This window comes from Cyprinodon variegatus, unplaced genomic scaffold (genome assembly GCF_000732505.1).
Source record: "Cyprinodon variegatus isolate N-32 unplaced genomic scaffold, C_variegatus-1.0 Scaffold591, whole genome shotgun sequence".
Lineage (NCBI taxonomy): Eukaryota > Metazoa > Chordata > Actinopteri > Cyprinodontiformes > Cyprinodontidae > Cyprinodon > Cyprinodon variegatus.
In genome coordinates this window covers 157,804-180,969 of record NW_015151044.1, presented here as the reverse complement: position 1 = coordinate 180,969, position 23,166 = coordinate 157,804, and the positions used below count along the sequence as shown (strand labels likewise).

General features: G+C 37.2%; 1 protein-coding gene across 2 annotated transcripts in view; it reads left to right on the top strand.

Moving 5' to 3' along the window:
* slc2a4rg (SLC2A4 regulator) overlaps positions 1-23,166 on the top strand; it is a 43,154-nt gene that overhangs the window by 18,300 nt on the left and 1,688 nt on the right. Inside the window, exons 3-8 of one of the 2 annotated variants that reach the window (XM_015392443.1) lie at positions 10,558-10,658; positions 12,257-12,489; positions 16,157-16,257; positions 20,959-21,232; positions 21,916-22,056; positions 22,861-22,988. In XM_015392443.1, coding sequence (XP_015247929.1) covers positions 10,558-10,658; positions 12,257-12,489; positions 16,157-16,257; positions 20,959-21,232; positions 21,916-22,056; positions 22,861-22,988 — 978 coding nt within the window. The remainder of the gene's footprint in view (positions 1-10,557; positions 10,659-12,256; positions 12,490-16,156; positions 16,258-20,958; positions 21,233-21,915; positions 22,057-22,860; positions 22,989-23,166) is intronic. The other variant, XM_015392444.1, reaches the window with a different exon arrangement.

Sequence of the window (23,166 nt, the reverse complement as noted above, 5' to 3'; positions counted from 1 at the left end):
AGGTTTTTAAACTATGAAGAAGAAACTGAAACTTGGGACCTTTTCACTTCCCTTTTCTGGTTCTCTTTTCTACTGTCTATAAACGATAAATATTTACGGTCTTTTTTTTTTTCTTCTTTTTTTAATGACTAAAGACTTTCTCTATCTGACACTCGCCTTTGGGTATTTGGCTTTGCGGTAGAGAGTAGAGCAAAGTGGATTTCTAACAGCAATGGTTTGCTTTCATGAAACACAGGAAACAAGGCAAGAACCTGCTCTGGCTTGTGGTGGCAGAAGGGCAAATCTGAGGAGCAAGAATGGGAGTAGAAAGTGAGGAATGAGCAGCAAAGCCTGAGTGCTTCAGAAAAGACAACTGACCACAGCTTCTAGAGTTTACATTCCTCTCTTTTTAAATCTTTTCCTCCCTGTCTTATTTATAGGATGTAGTTTTAAGTCAATTATATTATCTGTCTTTTTCCATCCTTTCTCTTTATTTTCTAAGCTCTAAGACAAAAAGGCCTTTATTAATATTATTATTGTTTGAAAAATTCTGCGATAATGTCCATAAATTCAATCAGTTTTTCCACTGTTGGTACAACCAGCAACAGTTTGGTTTGTTTGGAGACATAAGAAGCTAACTTGAATTGCTGTCAAAATAAGGAATGCTAAAAAGGAGAAATGGCTTGCCTCAACAGAAATGAAGACTGACATGCTGTTGGATAAGGAAGTTGTGCGTTTTCAGACAGTAGGGCCTATCTTTTTTGTGGGCGTTATACCGTAAATCTGGAAGGAAAAGCTGAGGCCACTGGTCAAAACAAATTCCACACATTCCCTTAGTAATGGATTTGCTGGTGGGAAAAAAGGAATGGTAAAAGTTGAGAGATACATTTTAGATGTGACGGTGAACTGTTAAAGAAATTAGTCTTCTGTCCAGCAACTGACTTTGTTTAGACCTTTCCCTTCGTATTATTTATTTCACATGAGGTCTTTCATATTTATAGAGCAGAGGTACTCGCAGTGTAATTCTATCTTCTAGAGAGAGAGAAAAAAAGGATTTCTGATTTTTCTTCAGTTACTGTTAAGGGCTTACTCGGCTTATATCGCTGATTAGCTGATTGCATTTTCCCCTTTGGACATTTAGGAAGATAACACCATCAAAGTGATTTTTTTTTTAGGCTTTCTACTGTTAGGTTTGATTAAATATTTAATTTGGGATCAGAGGTGACTATGATAGATCAGTCACTGTTAAAAAAAGTTTAACATTTATTCACACAGGGACAGAACGATCAGAATAAGCATTTTAAACTCACTACATGAAGTGGATTGTTTGTCTAGCATTACTACGGTACTCTCATACTCTCATTCTTTGCTGAGTAACACTGTGTGAACACAGGAGTGTAGTTGTTTGCAAAACCTTCTTCTCTCAGAATTTGTGTGCCTATATACAGTATGTGTAGTAGAGATTGACCAGCAGTTAGGCTTCCCGCTAATTTTTTGGCCAATATCAGCCTTTTATTTATTCTTTGTTTTGTTTTATATCGCATTCAGCTGACATGCCTTAAGGTGACGTGAGGCTCATACAGTGTCACTCTCTCCATTTGCTATCGATTAATCCATCCATCCATTCATTTTCCGTCACACTAATCCAAAGTGCCTATCTCTGCTGTCTATGGGCGAGAGGCGGGGTACACGCTGGACAGGTCGCCAGTCCATCGTGGGGCAACACAGAGACATACAGGACAAACCATCCAGGCATAAATTAGGCTCCCACCTAAGGAGAATTTAGAGAAGCCAATTTATAGTGATGTTTTTGGACTGTTGGAGGAAGCCAGAGTACCCAGAGAGAACCCACGCATGCTCGGGGAGAACATGCACACTCCATGAAGATAGACCCTGGACCAGGATTTGAATCCAGAACCTTCTTGCTGCAAGGCAGCAGTGCTACCATCTTATCCACTGAGCAGCCCTATCAATTAATAATTTTTTTTAAATTTATAAATACATTTTTTTGTTTGTTTGTTTAAAATGAGATTTATGTAAGATTTTCAATTATTTTGGAATTTTTATCATTTAAATGGAGGGGGAAAAACATCGACTCAAAGAGATTTAGCACATTGGGGATGGGTAAGACTGATGGTGAAATAATTGGTATCGGCATTGGACTTAAAAAAAACTCATATTTGTTGATCTCTAATGTGTAGTTTATAAAATACTTTTTAAGCAATGATGTTTTTTGCTCCATATGTTTCTATCTAGTATTTAGCCAAAACAAAGCTGTTTTGTGTGCTTGTCCTAAAGGATTGCAGTCTAGGATCAAGAGGGAGAAAGAGAGGCCTTTTTGTGTTTAGACTGAATAGCCTCTACAGTGAGAGCCCACATTAAAGAGACACAGCTCCTGCCCATCAGCCCTTCTCTCTCTAGGGGATTCAGTATCCATGGGCTTATGTAAGGCCTCACGTCAGTTGTAAAAGTACAAAAGAAGTACTGTTACCTTCTTACTTATCTTCATAAATAAGTTTCTATTTCTTATGCAATATGTGATAATGTAAGTTATGCACTGTATAGTTACAATACTGCTTGGGCTTAGTCCCTGGTTGATGGTTAATTGTCAGGCCGTCTGCTGCTAGCTAACAACCTGGGGGAAAGGGGAAGCAGATGACATTACATAATACTATAGGAGTCCAGGCACAATATTGGGGGTGGGGGCTGTGGGGGTTGCAGGATTGAGAGCAGTGGGTGTTCTATAAATAGTGGGTTTGAATGAGGCGACTCTTGTGGCTGCATGGCACGCAGACCATCCCCGACAACAGGCCTGTCAGATCTGGTAGCCTCGCAACATTAACATATTATTATTATTATTCCAATTTGACAACAGCTCACATCTTTCTCATACCAATTCTCATTGTACACGTGTTCAAAAATGTTGAGTTTTTCTAATGCAGTTATTTACATCTTGATCGGTGGTTTGCTATGATATAACATAGCACATGGTGACTCGTCTTTATAAACAAGTCACTGGGAGTCAAATTTTAGTTTAGTTTTAATTTGGCTGAAAGGGGAAAAAAAGAGAAGTAGAGATGAAAATTGTCTCTAACAGACCTAATGAAAAGCTTCACCTGTCTAGAACTGCTGCTGGAAACATCCCTGTATTTTCAAATCTGTTATGCTCTTGCCTGGTGTGTGTTTGCATCTGTTTGTGTTCATTAGAGATAAAGAGGGAACGCGGCGGATGTAAATTCCAGCCTGACTCCGATAGAGACGTGTTTGAGAGTTGATTTTAGTTAAATGCGTTTGTGTGACAGTGTTTTTAAACTTTAACTATCAAGGTCAAACACCAGCTGTCTTGTCACTGTTGGATACATGCAGCTGTTTTGGATATTAGGAAGCCTGCACACACCCACACAGACACACAGTGAGAAGCACACAAACGCTATGTTATGATGTTGGTTTGGTTAGAGTCGGGTTGATCACATGATCGCACTGGATGAATAGGTGATATTTAAAGCAACTATAGCTAAGCTTATAAGAAGATGTGAGATTATTGTTGGCAGTTTATCGCTACAGTGAAACCTAGACCCGCTGTGTTAAGTAGATATGTCAAACAATGAAGTCTCTTAGAGCTGCCCATCAGCCCTCCATCTGTCTCTTTATTTCTGTTGACGTTTAAACTAACCCTCATGCAGGCTGCCTGTGTGATTTAGCTCTGTTTCCTGGAAAACAAGATACACATCTAAGTCTTGTCTGTGGCTTTAAACTTTATTGCACCATAAAAAGAAAAAGCTGCAAGAGAAATCCGCTGGAAGTTTTTCTATGGAAAGCCGAGCGGAGGCTCTTGCAAAAAAAAAAGTGTGACACACAAGCAAGTATTTACAGCTCTGTTAAAAATGAAAAGTTGTTAAGCGCAACCGTAAAATTTCTTGGAGGTTGTTTTATATATATTTATATATATATATATATATATATATATATATATATATATATATATATATATATATATGCAATTGTTTGGAATCTTAATACGATTAATAATATAATCAGTTTATTCCATGATACACTATATGATATAAATTAAATAATCCTTGGGATGATGTCAAATTCAATATGTCCACGTTGAACGATCACCATAAACAACTAAGTTGCATACGACCTACAACAATAAGCAAACTCTTATCAGTGTGTGGGCTTTATATGATATCTATGTTTTAAACAGAGACGTTAAAACAAATCTAAGAGAAGGAGAATTTGGATGCAGTCCAGATTAAGAAAAAATACCAACTAAGATGCTTGTTTACTGCCAGTTTAAGGCAAGGTAGGGTATCTCACCTTGTATCTCACATGGCACAATCTCTGATTTTTGAAAAAATATATATATAATCTCTTATTCTTGTCTTACCAAATAATTTTTTTTTGTTGTCTCAATTAAGTTCCGTAGTAAATATTTAAAAATAACATTGCTTTCAAAAACTAGCTTTTATTTCAATAATCCCCTATGGAAGGTGGCCTTAATTAAAACGTCAACAAAAGCCAATGTGAAATGCTGTAAAACAATCATGTTTTACATCAAATGAAAATATTACACACCTAAAGTTTGTTAGTGAGCTATGAGTTAACATTAATAAAAATAAACTGATGAGCTGAGCTATGAGAGGCCCAATGGATGGTTGGGTGGAAAAATATGTTTCCCAAAGAATTTCAAATAATTGATAAAATAAATGAATCATCCAGCCCCTTTCCATGTCTCACTTTGCTCCAATTGGACCGGGTCTCCATGACAAGAATTTTTTTCTGAAATCAGAAAACATATTCCCTTTCTTTGGGTATTTTTATGTGGAACACAGTTTGGAGGCTGCTCACTCTCCTGCTCCTCTTGCCAAAATTCTCTCCCTCATATGAGTTATTGCTGTTTTATGATGCAGATGATTCTTATAATGGATAAATAAATGAAGCATTTTCTACATCCTTTTATCTACATCACATATAATTAGGTATGGGAATCGAAAACTGGTTTCTGTTCAGAAGTTTTCCGTGTGTTCCAATTCCATGGCGCCATTTGGTAGCTCGCTTAACGGTTCTCTTAACGATTCCAAGCAGCACCAGAGACTAGCGCTAGGCAGCACGACTTGCGTCACGTTTTTTACGCAAGTTACGCACACGGCATTCAGTATGAAAGTACGACGTGACCAGGTGTAAGTCTAGAAAAGTAAAACAAAAAAATGGCGTCCCAATGGGTAAAGCGATAGATAGTTTTGCTTCATTTTAAGGAAGAGAAAAATGGCAACAAGGCACTTTGCAATTATTGCAAAGTGGCAATAACATCCGCGGGAGGAAATGCATCCAACTACAGAAACACCTGCACACACAACATGGCATATATTTTAATGAATGCCATGTTTTTGATGCTTCCAGACAGAAGCTAAAGTTACGACCAGCATGGAAGGCAACTCTGGTGGTAAGTAGCTAGTTTTATATCACTGGCTATGCTAAATGTGGTTCCTAGTAAATCATATCCCATTTCTTGAAATAAACCAGTTTCCTACCTCTCTTTGGGGTTATTAAACATGCTACGAAGTTGTTCAGGGAGCGAGAGAAAGGTGACGCTTGTTTATTTAAATCAGGGATGAGTTTATTTCCCGAAATTGTACAGTAATGCTTATTTATTAAATGGATGCCTTCTCCATTAGATTTAGACAACTGTGACGAGATGGTAGCATGGCTTGCTCAGAGGCTGGAAGCTCCCGTTCACTGACTTCTGTTTTCGCCGAGGCAGGCAGACATAGAATGTCGCAGGCAAAGGTAGACGAATGTCACAGTGCACTTACCAAGTTCATTGTAAACAGAATTGATAAGATAATCGATAAGGAATTGAATCGTTTCACGGAATCGATAAGGGAATCGCAATCGTGAAAATCTCTTCAATTCCCAACCCTACATAATAATAATAATAATAATAATAATAATAATAATTTTCGTACATGTTTATAGTTATAGACTGAGCCCGTGTGGTAAATGTCCATTTTGGCTACTTATTAGGGGTGTAAAGAATAATAATTTTGTATCGATTCATCGATCCAACAGCCAACAATCCGATGCATCGAAACATCCGTCCGAGTATTGATTTATGTTTTTGGTCTGACTCCCGTGCTGCGGTGGCACTGAACCTGTTTTGCCCTCCTACCTCGCTTCCTTTAGCCACTACCCTCTTTCTGCATGTGTACACACGCTCACGTAAACACAGAGGTATTATTATTTTTCAGTGAATGAGGTTTTCATAGGCATAGGTAGTGTACAACTTTGCTACTTCTGTTATTTGCTGTTTTTTTCTCATATAAAATGCATAGCTATATTACACCTTTCATTAATTTATTTTAAATTTGAAACATTGTCTAGCCTGTAAGGTAAAAAAAAAGACCAATGAATCAAATTGAATCATATAGTGATGTATTCTTCAAAATCGAAAATAATCAAATTGTTGGGTCAGGAAATTGATACTGAATGGGATCACCATGATGGGTGTGATTTACACCCCTACTACTTATTGCTCAGCAGTTTCTGCGGTTACTGTTATGATTTCTCAGATAATATGTGATGTTCTGCATGTTGTTTTTTTGCAATTTTTTCTCTTCAGTAGATCATGAAATAATCCTGGGAATAGATCACCTTGCATTTGCCTTCTCTTTTGAACCTTACTCTGCTGTATTTCCAGCAACAGCTGCATTTCGATTGGCTGATCAGTAGACGAAGGTCGCAGCAGCTTTAACACTTACAGACCAAACAGACACCGTCACATGTTCAATGCAGGTTATCCACAATGCAAATGCATGTAAACCAGGGGCAAGCATTTTAAATCTTTGAGTATCTTGTAAAAGGCAAAAAGATTATGATGGAATTATATAATTTGCATATATATTTTCTTTGGATACGGTACATAGATACAAGATGTCTCGCACAGTGGTTCCTTCCTCTCCTGAACTGTGAGCCTGTTTTTGTAGCTGCTTGTTTGTTGGCTTGGCAGAGAGCAGAAGTCTCCTAATGTGCCTGGACCTGGCGTGTTGACTTTAGCCAGCCCATGTGTTGTGCTACTGCCAGTGAGGTGTGTTTTTGGCTCAGCTAAAGCCAATCCAAATTGAAGGAGGAAGGAAGGTAAGAGTGCATCTGTTGACAGTGTGTGGGTGTGAGAGACTGACTGTATGGTTCTGTTTGTGCATGCACTTAAAATGGGCCAAATGTCACATTTTAGGGGCTTTGCAAATGCATTCATACTACTTGAAACATTTCACATTTTTCTACCGTACTTTTCATTTTAGGATGGTGGGTTGTTGCTGTTATAGCTCTGAATGATTTTATACAGTTTTATACCTTAGAGCTTTAATTCTGACCTTTCTACTGTGTTCCCCAGTCATCAGGATGCTGTTTAATATCCTCTAATAAGCAACAGAGGCCTTGACTAAAATATTGTCTTTATACTAAGATGAAATTACTTTCTTAGGACACCCGTTAATTATTTAAAAAAACAATAGACACTAACTTGAATTCGGCTTTATTTATAGTGAAGAGGTAAACAAATCTATACATCACAGATTTAAATGTTTTTGTATTTTATTTTGCAAGTCAGAAAAAAACCTGCCTTTTTTGTCCCTTTTTCCGTTTGTGTTCACACTGAACGCGTTTCCAGCGACTGTAGCAAACAATTTACATGTTCTTTGTATTTAGTGGACGTTCAGTAGCAAATCAATGGCGTGGATGCGTTTCTAGTGATGTTATTCATCATTCATCCTCTTCTGTTTTCTCAAGAGCAAACACTAGCCACCATTACAGTTATGCACTTTATATGTTGGTCTATCATATGAAAGACTATTGTAATCAGTTTAGTAAGAACTTGAAGGGCCGTGAATAAATTTACAAGGTACCGTAGTTTACATAAACCCACAAACATCATCAAATGGGCTCCAGCATTCTTACTTTAAGTACCTGATACCTCATAAAACACCCATGTCATTGATGGAGTGAAATGTAACAGCTGCCAACATTTCTGGTTTCACTACACCCAACTAAATAACACAGTAACCACATGGCATTTCTCTATGGTCTTTAAGTAACTCATGTTTATGGTGTTATCTTTAAGTGGGCTGTGCTTGCAAACAACCAAATTTGGGAAATCAAAAACAAACCAAAGACATAACCTCAACACCCTCCCAAATACGTGAGTACCACACACATGCAGCCTTTATTGAAAGAGATCTCAGCTTTCCCTGAGAGCAGTGCAGAAAGCCAATAAAAAGCTTTACCCAGTTTAGCTTGCTTTAAAATAAACCATTCTATTAAAAGATGCACACAGATTCTTTTAGACATTTTCCTGCTTTACTTCTTTCCGCCTGTTCTTCACTCCCACAAGCTTTAAATAATGCTTAGTTATTCTGCAGACAGATGAGGAGAGCGACTGTCATTTAGAATAGCGTGTTCATTGAATCGCGCCATGGGCAGTGATGGTTTATCAGTTATTTGTCAGAACTGGTTTTTATGATGGCAGGATCTAGCTGCCATCTGCTGTAAAACACTAATAACAAAATAAGTATATAAGCAAGAGTAATTTGGCTCGTCTGTTTATTAAAGAAGTCAATCAGGAGTTTACGCTGCATGAAAATATGTCTAAAACACGACCATGTGTTGTTTTGATCACATCCATGCAGAGAAATGTGCACCACATGTGGTAAACGTGAGGCGACTGCAAAGGACCACGGTTGTTCTGGGAAGCAGAGGAAGGAAAGTCCTCAATGTCAGGAAATTAGGCTGGGGTGGAAAGGTGGGCGGTAATGAGGTCTTCTGCGTGTTGGTATGGGAGGGAGCACTGCTACAGTTTGGATTAACTCTGGTTCCAACTAAAAGGCTTGTTATCCTTTTAGCTTGTTTATTTTCCTTATCATTTTTCACTGATAGAAACGAGTATGAACTTAAAACTAAACTTCAGAAGGTTTAACTCACACTTTTTAGGAGTGTAAGCAGTTGGTTTTTTTTTTAACTCATTCTGGCTGATGACTTGTTGCCTGTGTTGATGATGAAATGGAAACAAGCAGCAGAGAAATGAGCTCCATAAGTCATAACCTTGTCCCTGGCTTGCCCTGTTTGGTTCTGAAAACATGGCTAATGGCTGAAACAGGACACAGCTAATCTTGTTATCTCTTTATCTCTTGTTCAGACTGCATGTGCGCCTTCATGTGCTGGTCTGTGTTTTATATACACGGTACCTTACTCATTTCTGTGTTTCAGCTGCAGTTTGTGTGTCTTTTTCTACAGTTTAATAAATGTCCTGCTTTTTCTGCTTTGTGTGAGCACTCCGGCTCTGTTCTAAGATGTAGGGAAGTAAACTATCATGTTTCTGCGTGGAGCATTGTTGATTGTGCAGGCTTTCTTTCTCTACATGTCTGGTAAATTCTGCTGGGATCTGTTTGCTCCCGATGCAGCAAAATTCTCATCAGCGTGGGAGTACAGCCACCTACCAAACTTTTTTATACATCTGTAAAATTCTTTGTAAAGTAAACTTTTGCTCATGCAGTGCTACGTTGTGCAGGTAGACACAGGTTTGATCACCGAAAACCTGCTCTGGACATGTTTGTATAAGTTTAAATGATTGTGTGTGTTTGTGCGCACACTAACATTAAAACTCACTGTGGAGCTCAGCCAGGGCTTAGGGCTTGGCTGAGAGAATGCCTCAAACCAGTTTTCTCTGGTTGTGTAGTAGAGAAGTCTGGGGGCGGGACCTCTTAAAGCTCCAGGCTTTCTCTCGCTGCACATAAGAGTTGGAAAGTTTTTCCAGTTTTTATCGGTGTATGTTTCATAAAAAAAGCGTTTCTAAAACATACCCGCTTGACTGAGTTAGGTTGACAGCCTTCTGTTTTACCAAACAACCTGGAAAAATAAATCCTGTTACGAATGTATGTATGAGTGTGTATGTGTGTGTGTCTGTGTGCAGATGTGCATGTGTGTGGGTGGGTGGTGTCTTCTTGGCCTGGCCTTAAACAATTTTCTCCACCGTTCTCTTTCAAGGACGACAGGAAGTGCAGCCGTGATTGCCAAATAGAGGCAATGGAGACAAATAGTGTGTATGAGGCAGATAAGTTTGCTCATGTTTGCAGAACGCGTACAGGGCCAGTTCTGCAGCGTTTTTCTTTTTTTTCTGATATATCTGCATGTTGAACTCTTTTGGAGCATCTGTGCACATGTGTTTTTATCTTGGTTCAAGTGTACAGCATAGAGGTTCAATATGGGGCTGGACCCCCTTAGCATGGAGCTTAGCTTGCAGGAGGGGAGGAGGAGGCTCAGTTTGTAATGTTTTACAGGCAGTGCAGAAAGCACAGCACAAGGCAGATTCGCCTAAGAGGCTTTCCATTAGAGTATACACGTTTTCTTTGATATTTTGCATAACAACAGAAGATTTTCTTTTTTCCCCCCCAGGTATTCATTTTTTTATGCAAAGCTATATAAGTAACTGTTATAAATTAATACCATTAAAGACATATTTCTTCAAGCATGAGAAGAAAGCATATTTTTCTCACATGTTGTCAATGTTTTCCTGTTTTACAGGAATCCTTCAGGACACGCTGATAAGGAGGTGATGGCTGCAGCGGTCTTGACCTCACTGTCTACATCCCCGTTGGTGCTCTGTCCTTCCTCTGTACCCACAGGTAACACCAGAGCTCTTTCAGCTTCCTTTCAACCCTGCGGCTACAGCTCCCTCAGTGGGAGTTGCATGATCAAACAGTGACTCATCCTCTGTGTTAAATAAATCAAGGACATTCACTTTAAAACCTGCCAAGGGGCGCTAACTCTAAGATGTGAGAGGCTGGAGGGAGTGTGCTATCCAAACCGCTTGATGTTACTTTATCCTGAATTAGGCTGAGCTGCTGAATGTTAAAGGGGATTTATCCAAGGGAAGAGAGAACTTTGAAATGTTATCAGCTCTATTTTATCTTTGGATGTATGCATGTTCACTTACTGCCAGCTGTTAAGTCTGACCCTATAAACACAGCTCACCTCACTGTGTCTAGCTAGCACTGCTGATGTCGCTCTTATCTTGCCAGCTTAACCAGACGGTCAAAGTCCTGAGAGCTCTCTTTCATCTTGGAGGGGTTTTTTTCAATAAGGGAAGGTGGCCAGCTTCATGATGTTTTATAATCTGGAGTTAAAAATTGATTGAGGTCATGAATAAATAGCTTATTTTAACAAAGTCATAGCAGTATCAATATGCTTTAGAATGATTGATGTCAAATCTGGAAATTCCCATGAGCTAAGCTAAAATTAGCTTCATTGTTTATATTGAGTAAAATGAGGCTTGAATGAGCTCTCCTTTGTAGATAATCACAGACATTTATCTTTCTAATCAGTTTGCACCTACTGATATATATATATATTATTTTTTTTCGTTTATGAAACCGCATTTTGTTTATAGCATTTTCAGGTGATGATATAGATGGCTTTTGGATGTGAAATCAGAATTCAACTCTAGGAGAGCCCAAAGAAACTTTGTTAATGTGACTTTTAAAAAAAACAAAACGCAGAGTTGGGATTTCCTGAAAAGTAGTCGGCCACAGTCGGCATACTATTTAGTTTGGCTCCACCCTCAAAGTAAGAAAATGTGACATGAGCATTTAGAAACGGGTCTGTATAGTAGGAGGGAAGCTACAGGTGCATAAAAAGCAGAGGAGGAGCATGACTCACGCTTGTGATATATTGGAGGCTCATGGTATTAAATCTTCAAAATGCATGTGGAGAGTAGTTTACACAGGTGTGTTTAAAAAAAAAAAACTGTTCATATGAGTATTTATTACACAACTTCATACTTTCAGTGTAATATAATGAACGGTAAAAAAAAAATCATATGATCTGTGACACAGCTAGATGTTGTACTTGGAAGTAGAGACTAAGCTGTACTATATCTGTTAATCCCGTCCATCCATCTTCTGCCGCTTATCCGTCAGGGTCAACGGGGGGCTGGTATCTATCAGCAGCAGTCTGTGGTGAAAGGGAAACCCCAGTCAGATCGCCAGTCCTTCGTAGGGCTCTGTTAATCTCATTTTGTGTTATTAAATTTGTTCTAAAGGTAAAACTAAGGTAGAACTATGACTGGACTGTGGAAATGATGTGATCTTTGATTAACAAAAGAACACCAACAACAAAAAACTAAGAAAAACATTATTTATGCACAAATTTAAGGAAAAAAAAGATATAGTTGTGAAATGGGTTTTTGTGGATCTTCATCTCTTTCTTTATTTTGTACACCCAGAACCAGTCAGCAAACCATGGAAAGATGTGCTTTCTGCGAGTTACAGCAGCTCAACAAGCGGTAACTGGAGCTGGGATGCCAGTGACCATTCGGTGCCCTCCACACCTTCTCCACCTCTCTCCAAAGATGCCAATCAGGGTTTTCTGCACTCAGCCCAGGGAGATGATGCAAATGAGGATGTCTCAGAGAGCACACATTTTATGTTTGAGGACCCCATTCCCCGCAAACGAAAGGTAAAAATCCTTATATCTTTATCTAACATGACAAACATTCTCTAAGTTTCAATTTGATGTTTGAATTTTGAGGTTTTAGTCTTCTAAAGAGAAATTTGTTCATTTTAAACAGCAGAAAACTTCTTGTAATAATTAGTAATTTATCTCTTTGCCTTCACTTTCTTGTTTTTTTTTCTAACAAAACAGTCCTGTGTTTTGGATGTAAATAAGCTTTCCAACTGTTTCTAGACCTATCAGCGGAAAAATCGGGAAGCTTCAGCAAGAAGGAAGAGTTCAATTTTCTGAAGAGGTTTTGACATGATAAAAAAGGTAGTTGAAGTGTGTTATGAGGGAAAAGAAGAACTGATGCTAAAGACAGCTGCAGGAGGGGAAATTAATCTCTTTATATTGCTCCTAGCAGAAAGCTCATGCACCATTAATTTGTGGGGGAGTTTTTCCTTTCATTCTCTATGAAATGAAGCAGCAATGCTGAATGTTGAGCTTGTAAATATATATACATATTTGTATGATAGTTGGATTTCTGAGACCATGCTGCCAAATCTATTACTTTCTTTAGATAAGCAGTCATGCTCTTAGATAGAGAATGACTTCCTATCATTACTTTACAAAAAGTTATCTCACAAAATAACCACCATTACTATCACGTCTTGGACTCACAAGACATCAAAATAAATCAGGTCATCCTCTATCTATTCAGCTTCTTCTTGTGATTTTATGATGCTTAAAATTACAATCAGAATCAATCATTTTTTGAAAGGATATTTGTTTGTGTAATTATTTAACGATTTCTTTTCGAACTATTAATTTTAATGTTACTTATTTTGGAAAAATAGAAAAAATCCAAATACAGAGAAAAACAGTTATCCTTTAGAAGATGTAAAGCTTATGTTATTCTTTCACAGTAGGATTGAATGTAAAGCAAAAAGGTGAGTGCATCTGAAAATAGGTCCTCGGTGCACAACTCTATAAAGCAACTTTTAGCTATTTTTTAATGAATTCTACCTATTTTACTCATTGCAAAAAAATAAATAAAAAAGTAACAAAAGATGAAGTGGTTTAATTTGGGACATTTCCAAATCCATCATGTTTCATCAGAGAAAAAGCTCAGAAGGTTAAAAAAGATAATGTTTTTTGGTATTTCTTGGTATTGGGGACCTACTGTACACAGCATGAGAAGATATTCAGGAAAGTCTTACCAGCTGTACCACTGCTCTACATGCCACCCAAAAGCAGAGGAACTCTGCTTTTATACTTGGAGCCTTCCTGTTACCTATAGAAAGTGCTGCTCTCTTGCTCTACTGCCCCCTGAATCTCCTAACAGTTTGAGCCTCATTAACTCAGTAGCAATTGTCCACAGCTGAAAGTTTCCTCAGCTAATGTCAGGTTACCCTCATCTATATTTTCTGGGAACACAGGAAAAAGAGATCATATATTTTAGTTTTCAACCAGCTAGCTGTTGTTCATCAAGCAACAAAAAAATAAATTTGCTCTTTGGAGTGCTGCATGCATAGCATATTTGCAGCACTCTTATTTTTCTTTGTAATGCATAGGATCATTTAGAACCATAATAAAAAAAACCTAAAGATGTCACATTCCTGACTGGCATGCTTCCAGAGCCCTGAGATCCCTGTTAGGCAGGGTCAAGGTCATTAACAGCAGGCTGACCATTCCAGACGCTGGTGAGGTTTTAAGTGATGCATGTTCTGCACGTCACCTCGACTCTGGAGGTTTCGGGCTACTTGCACTTGTTTTATTTTCTCTTTTGGTTACTCAAATTGGCTGTTCTCAAACGCAACAATTAAATGTTTGAAAAATAATCAGGTTCAGTTGTCTTTGCCACATTTTTGCATACAAACCAGAAATGTGACTTTAGTTCCCTTTGCTCTTGAAGAAGACATTCCCAATATAAAAATATAAGAAAGTCCTCTCTGCAGAACTAATTGTTCATTGTAATAGGACCAGTTCTGTTTTATGGATTAGTTAAATCACAGTGGTAAATCATGTACGCAAAGGAGACTGAATGACGGCTGTGTATAAGATGACTAGCAGCTCCTATTAAAGATTGTATTTCTTTTTTGCTGCATTAGGTGCAGTCTTAAGGGGTCTTTCTTTTCAACACTATGTTTGAGGACCGTCGGAGGTGCAGAGAACAATGGTGGTTACTAGTAACCGGAAGGGATCCACGGTAGACTTAATATTAATAGGGATGTTGAAGGGAGGAAATGTGGGTGTATTCCAAGAAGTCCACCTGCATCTCCACTATCCTATACAAACCAATAACAATGGTGTCATCTATAAACTTTAGGCAAGTCACTGAGATCTGTTTATGAGTTTTCATTTATGATCAGATCAGGGATATGATGAGAACATGTGCCTGTTTCAAACAATTTGAGAGCAGCAGTAGGTTTTCTGACTTTGGCAGTGACTTCAGAGGATAGATTTATATGGCCATTACAAGTTTGACTGTCAATCTTTTGAACTTTCTTAAGTGATTTGTAATTTTACGAGGGATTAAACTCCTGCTTTTGCCATTTTCAATTTTCCTTTAAACAGGAGTTAGCAGGTTAGCAAACACTTATCAAAGCAATAAAGTTTGTTGCTTTTAAACAGGAGGAGGGAAAACATGTTGGGAAATTTAACTCTTGATTTAAAGATGTTCCATTGCTCTTTCTGTTTTAGATTTTTTTTCCCTTGCTATGGATTGTTTCAGCACAAAGAGAGAGCATACACCCACAATCTTTCATTAGCTGAGATGCAGGTCTCTACTTGCTCAAGGGACTGCTGCCAGCCCTGGCATGTGGATAAGAAAATGAAATGAAATCAAACCACATGTATTCCATCTCTCCGTTACGGCTTGCTTATGAGTCAAGCAGGAGCATTATGTGTTTTTTTTGTAATAAATCTGATGTAAGCAGGAGGACTTGACATGAATCATTTCAGAGAGAGATCTTTAATAGTGTGTTTAACAATATTGACGTTTTCCTTGGGACTGAAATTATCAGCAAATACTTTCCAGGGTAGTGCATCTCATCATCTTGTGAAAACTTTGTTGGGTTCGTTTGACCTTATTTTTTGTCCTAAATTGCTGATGTTACATGTAGAACTTCTGGTTTTATGGTCTTATTGCTCGAAAAGCAGAGATACAGCAATCGGTCTTTTCTTGGAAAGTACCTACATCAAAACTTTTCCGTCATCTCAGGTTCCAATTATTTGAATTTTTTTTATTTTTTATTTTTTTTTATGAACTATTAACTGATAAAAAAGAAAACTGTGTTGCAGATTGTTTGATGGATGTACAAGTGTATAAACCCACCCAGCATATAAAAGGAAAAATAAGAAAGGTTGGAAGTGCGATGCATTTAGAACGGGTTGTATTTCTCCCACCTATCAACAGTTAAAATAAATCTGTGGAAATTGGAAAATCCGTCACCAATTCACTAAAAATCAGCTCATAGATCTAAAAAATTAGAATTTGTGAGATGGTTTTCTATTTCTTTTTCTGAGTAAACTACAGATCTTTTTTTTTTCCTATCTATTTGATAATGTGCAGATGTCATAGGGCGTTTTTTGCATCACAAAAGTTATTTTTATTATGTTAACCTATAGGCACCCATGCAGTGATAAACATTTGTTATATTTTTGTGCCAAATTTCCCTTTTGTCTTCAGAACTCCATGAAGGTGATGTTTAAGTGCTTGTGGAAGAACTGTGAAAAGGTCCTCAGCACCTCCTCAGGGATCCAGCGACATATCCGCACCGTCCACCTGGGGTACGTCTTTAGAATTACACTTCACCTTTAGCTATTCATTTCATTAGGCCTGCAAAATATAATCTATTTAAAGGGCATAATGACATTTTTTTATTAGATAACAATGCATTAGATTATAGCTTAACTATATCTTTCATTACAGTTTTCACCCTTACTGCATTGCTGCACACACCCACATGCATGTATCCTGACTATGCAACAATATGACTTCTTGACCTCTTGAACTCCAAGGTCCTCTAATTGGGGGACCTTTAGACTCACTGCACCAAAAGATGCACAATGCTGCACTAATTATGTACCAATGTAGCCATACCATACATCAAATTAAACAGGAGAAACTCTGCTACAAGCACATATAAGTCATTTTAACATTCACCAAACACCAAGCATATTGATGTTTAATTATCAAAATCTAAATAACGTCAGAGCATCCACCCTCTCTGCACATGTCCATCGCTACCTCTCTGATACTTCATGGTAGACGAACACATATGAAAGCTAAGATCCAGACGATTTTAACAGTCACTATTACTTCTCTACGACAAAAACTCAGTGAACCAGCAGCCAAAGAATACAAACATAAACAACCGCTTACTTTAAATTACTAACAGAAATTCTATCTTACCTTTGCAATTATGTGAAGAAGACTTGTAATTGAAAGTAAAAAAAAACAAACAAACAAAAAAAAAACGCTGGATTTATTAAGTCCAACATGCCTCCGTTCGTTTTCAACTCTTACCAACTTCAATCTAACTTCACATTTTTTACTAGGAGACTTCCTATTGGACGAACATAAGAAAGTTTGACACAAATTTCAGTTTGACCTCGACATTCTATTGGCTTTAACAGTTCAAACAAGAATTCAATTATCCAAATCGGCCAATCCACTGCCGAGATATTAGCCTGCATATTGAGCTGGTCCGAAAATGGCCGAGGCTTACTTTACGCGAGACGACACACGCGGTGGAAAAAAAAGAAAAAAAAATGTTGAAAATGCATGTGAGGATCATCAATAATGGCATGAAAGTGAAATGTATAGTACAAGTACATTAAAAACATCAAATGGCACAGGTGGTGTTAAAATGTGCCAAGATGGCCATTTTGGAAAGTCCGCCTGAATAGTCTGTACTAAAACCTCTGTAAATTTGCTCTGCTTTACTTCATAAGGATCAATCTTTGCAGAGAAAATGGTCACACATTGTGCAATGCTTGGATATAGATTTTAAACTCCATCTGCATCATTTTAAAGAGATTCATTGAAAAACTGAGGGTTTTTTTTAGGCGGAAGTGAAATCAGTCATCTTTTCTTGAGTTTCATCTTAATTTACTCTGGGTTAATAACACCAAAATTACTCAAATAGACCTTGTAGAGATCTATGCAGAGATATACTCTATTCATTTTGGGTAGGTCATTTTCGAGCAGAAACCTTTAAAAAAGCTGTAGAGCTTAAGAGGTTAAAGAAGCTTTGTTATGGCATGTTTTTTTTTTTTTTTACTGTAACAGTTTTTCTAATATATATAATATCTTTCTACTATTTAACTCTGCTTCTTGCAAACAGCTGAAACATCACGTCCTGTTAATCTACTAAAAATATCAAACAAACAGGATGGATGGATGGATACATGGATGAGAAACAAAGAGGATAGATAAAAGGGCTTTTTTAACCACAATTCTTATTTACACCACTACATGAAAACCCCAGAAAAGGGAAAATTACATGTTTATGTAAAACAGAAAACAAAACTATTTCAAATTAGCAAAGTAGTTTTTTTTTTTTAAACCGCATCAATTTTCCCACCTGAAAACTAATTAATTCATCAAGATAACATAAGAAAACCTTAAAACAGAAATATTTCTCTCTAACAGTTAAATTGACCACATCTGTTATAATAATATTGATAATGATAATAATAATGATGATAGACCTGTACTGATGTAGGCTCTCTAAGACATGAGTTCTTATTTCCAATGGATACCTTTCTATTTAGAAATGAAATATAGGTACTTGTTTATTCTGACATTTAGCATCGTAGGATTTTGATTGATTTTGCAATCCTACATGGTTAGATCTGTAGACTTACTTAAATCAAAGACAAATTGTAAGATTCTCTACCTAAATCCCCATTGGATATGTTCTACACCAGTCTAAACTAGGCTGGTGAAGATCATCATATGGGGACCTTTGGCGTGAGTAGTTGGCTTAAATCCGAATAGACCTCAATTAATCGCAGCCAAAGTAAAAAAAAACAAAACATGTTTGAATTTTCTGGGGCCATTTCTAGATGCAGTCGTAAAGCTAGTATGACCAACCTCCTGTTAAACTGTTACTCTCAAAAGAGTATGATTTGTTCAGCTGGCTTTGGTTGCTTTAACAAATCATGCAGTATGAGCTCCCTCTGTCGACATGAAGACCTGCTAAAACCTGTTAGCGTGTACCTAAGCCTTTTCAAGATCTGTAAAGACTATGAAAGCCTTGCAATGTGTCTCCAACCTTACTCAGGATCCTTTGAAGGAAATCCTTTAAAATGTACATTTTCTAAAGACTAAAATATCAAGCCTTTTCTGGACAATACAGATTTCTGTTTTTTGTTTCTGTTGTTTTGTATAGTAAGGGTGATAAAGGAGGAAAATGTAGATGTTATCATTTTATATTTAAACTATTGTTTCCCAATGTATGCCAAGCATCACAATTTTACATTCTCCATATCAAAATGACTTTTTATCATGTTTGGTCAAATCTGAAGTAGATCAAAGTCCAGAGGATGGTAAATAAAGTGACACAAAAAGTTAGAAAGAAGTGTCATATGTGGTCGTTTTAGTTTCCTTTCTATTCCTGCTATTCCTAATTTTTATTTGTGTTTTTATTTTCATTTACTGATCAGAGAAGTCTTGTTGTAATTGTCTGATTCTAAAATTGTCTGTTGGATATCTGTTGTTTTTAATTGAGACAGTCAAACACATCATGTTGTGATAAATTAAGGCCAGTTATAATTATTATAATGGTTAAAGACGTCAGGGGATTTTTTTTGTTATTATTCACATGTCTGGTGTTGTTTAGAGTATTTTGCTGAAACTGTAAGAAATAATGTTTTCCTTCAATCACAGTTTGTATGAGTCAGGATTTGATTGTAGGATATTACTGCCCCCTGCTGCTGAGAAAATGAATTTGTATCTTGAGAATCGGGGCAAAACATGTCATTTGAAGAAAGCTTTTTCCTTTATAAAAATCTATACATTTCAACATGATCTACATAACTAAAAAGTTATATGTGAAGGAGCAGTACATACCAAAGTCGTTTTTAGCCAACTTTTAAAACTATTTTGTGGGGAATTCAAATTTAATGTTCTATAGTTAAAATGGTCGTATAAATTGATGCGTCCTATAGAGGTCACTATATTGGCCAACCCAGAAAAACTCTAAGATGCTCAATAACTGTGCCAAGTAAGACAAGAGATTATTTCTGACAAATAAAAATTAATAAAAAAAACACCATACATTTAATTTTAAAGATTATTTCACCTATAAATCTTTCTGTCAAAGTTGTGTCCTCAATTTCCGTCAACTCCGTCATTTCTTTCAAAATTCTTGCTAAATCAGGAAATCGCATAGCCTGCAGTTTCCATAAGGAAAGTCCTCTGCTACCTTTCTTTGCTGTGTTCAACATAAATACATATGGTCTGATAATTTTATTTTATTTTTTTAGATATTTTAAACAAACAATGTTAATACTTTAATTTTTACAGCTGGAACATGTCAAAATCATCTAATGATTTTGAGAAATAAATGTAACTTTTGTGGACTGATGTTGAATGATTGTTTGAGACTACTGGGGCAGCTAGCAAGTGGAAAAAAGATCAACTAGCTGTTTAGTCAGTAGCTTGGTGGGAAAAAACTTGCCTTTTTGTCAACTCCTTCAGACATTAACTCCGTCAAATTCTCTGCAAGTCGGAGTTGACAAATCCAATCAAAATCTTTTAGCACACAAATATAACTTTATGTGTGAACATGGAAAAAATAAAAATTTATTATTTTTTTTATTTAACCTTATACTTGATCTATTACACCTCTAATGGACTAGTTGAACAAGGACAGGTTGTGGACTGCTTTTTACTCTGAAATGTTTTTAGTATTCATATAATTTCATTATTTATTTAGTTAAGTTGCAAATGTATATACTTTGTTAATGTATATTCGAGAAAATAAATGTTAAATTGAAGGGTAGCCGCTCTTAAGTAGCTACTGTTTCTCCTGTAAAAAAAAAAAAAGAAGAAAGAAAAAGACCAACTTTTGGATTTTAGATAAATAAGTTAATAAATGTCAGAAGTCAATTAATTAAGAATTGGATTTTACACTTTAAATTTAGAATATTTTTCCTTGCTCTCATTTGTATTGCAGATAAGCATGGCTAGACAAAAACTGTCTGTTCAGGAGCAAAGGAGAAGAAATTTAGAGTATCAGCAAAAGAGAAGGGTGAAAAAAATAAATAATTACCCAGTGAGCAAACATGAAATGCGAGAGAAGGAAAGACAAAGGTGGTATAGTTTGTTGAAGCAAATATTTTAGTCAGGGCACCATAATATTACAACCAGTATTCCCCAAAACCCCATTATGTAGCTCCCAGGTTTGGGGAAATAAAGAAGTTTTTAGAACATATTTTGGGTTTTATGTGTTTAAAAGCTCTAACTGCTTTTATCTGCAGGCGAAACAGTGACTCAGATTACAGCGATGGAGAGGAGGACTTTTACTACTCAGAGATTGAAGTCAACATGGACAGCCTAACAGAAGGCCTGTCCAGCCTCACGCCTACCTCTCCCACCACGGCCGGTCCACCGCCCATCTTCCCCCTGCCACTGAGCGACGTGTCCCGTACTGAGTACGTCAGTGTGAACGGTTCCCAGGGCAACCTCTCATCACTGCTCAGTCAGTCGGCTCCCTCCGCCCTCTGCCACATCCGTACCGACCACGCCTACCAGGTAATTCCCACACATACTGTTGTATTGGATTCCTTTCATATGGAGAGAAAGTCGAATAGATCAGTGAGTTAGACTAAGAAAGATGAGCAGCTCTAGCATAGATGTGGCAGTTTAGCTGTGATAGAAACAAACTCAGAAAGTGTTTTCAAAGTTTAGTTAGAATTGAAATCAGAAAAAATAGATGGCAATGAAATGCCCATTTCCTACTTGTTGCATCTTAGTTTTTGTACCTCCATCTTCGTCTTCTGCGTATTTCTAATATTTTTCTTTCTTTTCATTTTACTGCAACACTTCTTTACATGTAGAATAAGGTAAAATAAATATTTTCTGCTATGTTTGTTGAACGCAGTCTTTTTCAATCAGGAAAAAACTTTTTTCCATAAAAAAAAACAAAAAAAAAAAAAAACATGTAAAAATAGCTATTGGGTTGTTTTGCAACTGCTTCAGTAGAACATTTTCTGTCCAACATTCAGAATTCTAACATGTTTTTAAAATTATTTTTTATAATCTTACAAAAAAGCAACAGTAAAGTGTAAAGCTGGAATAAATGGCTTCCCACTAACTGTATAATCTGTTCCACCTCTGTTCTCCTTCCATCTGTTTTTCCCCTGCAAATTTCCTGTCCCTCCTTGTTTCTTTTGTGTTCACGTCCTGGCTGTGTGGGTTGGTTGTCCACGTTCCAGGCCACCGCTCCAGTGAGTATCCCAGTAGGTCCTGAGCTGGCTGGGATAGGCAGTGGTAATGGGATCGGGCCTGGAACTGGGACTGGGAATGGCATCAGTGTGTCTTGGCAGCCCCCTCCTGTCATTTTTAAAGGCGCCCTGGTGAGTGAGGCTTTGTCTCACACCTTTTAATCTTAATCTTCACTTCCTCCCTGCAGTTTCCACTCAGTCATTTCAGTCCATTTTGCTAAGTGTGGTTTTGATTAGTTCTTGCTGCCCTGAAGTAGCTATATTTGCCAATTGTTGTGGCCCTCTTGTTTGCAAGGCGTTGCTATTATTTCAAATTGAATCACCCATTAAAACCCAGAATTAGATTCTATATAGCAATTATACATTTAAACCATTTACTAAGTTAAACTAAATATAAGAAAGGCTTATTCTGAATCAAGGTCTGTGTGGTCGGCCTCGGCAGATGGCCGCTCACACCACGCCTGGTTCTGCTGGTGGTTCCTGTTAAAAGGGACTTTCCTCTCCACTGTCGCTATAAGCATGCTTGGTGTAAGGGATTTCTTTCGAAATTAATGAGTCGATCCAATCAGCTGGTTTACCTCAGATAGAAAAGTTTGAAACAATGACTGTACTATCCAGATGAATTGTCTCTGTAAAGATGAAATGTGTTGTGAATTGGCTCTATATAAATAAACTTAATTTAAATGTTGATAAAAAGCAAAAAAGCTATAAAAAGGAAGTAGTGATATCATATTGTATTCTAAACATCGTTGCATAAACTTGCCCCAAGATCTTTACTAACAGAGAAATGTTCCTTCACATGCTCTCAGTCTCAACGGGACATGTATCATAATTATACACTTGATATTTATTATTTTTGTTCCCCAATAAAACCAGATGCTGTGAGACCTCTTTGTGTCTCTGCCTTACTAAGTCTATGTTTTACCATCTGTGCAGGGCCCTGTGACACATGTTCGCACCGTTAGCATCGGTGAAAAGCGGCAGCCAGTAACCAGCACGCACACCCCTGTTAACAAGAACCACGCTTTAATAACGCCGGCAACTAAATCAGCACCAGGAACCAGGTTTGTAGTGGTCACCTGCATATGTCTAGCGTTTTACTGTTAAACTGGTTTGAATTAACTGATTTTTGATGATCACTTCAATGTATCAAAGCAAAGTTGACAGTTATAGTGATTGTCATGACAGTCGATGTAGTTAGATTTTGTTGTAGTATAGAAGAGTGTATAATAGTTATATATA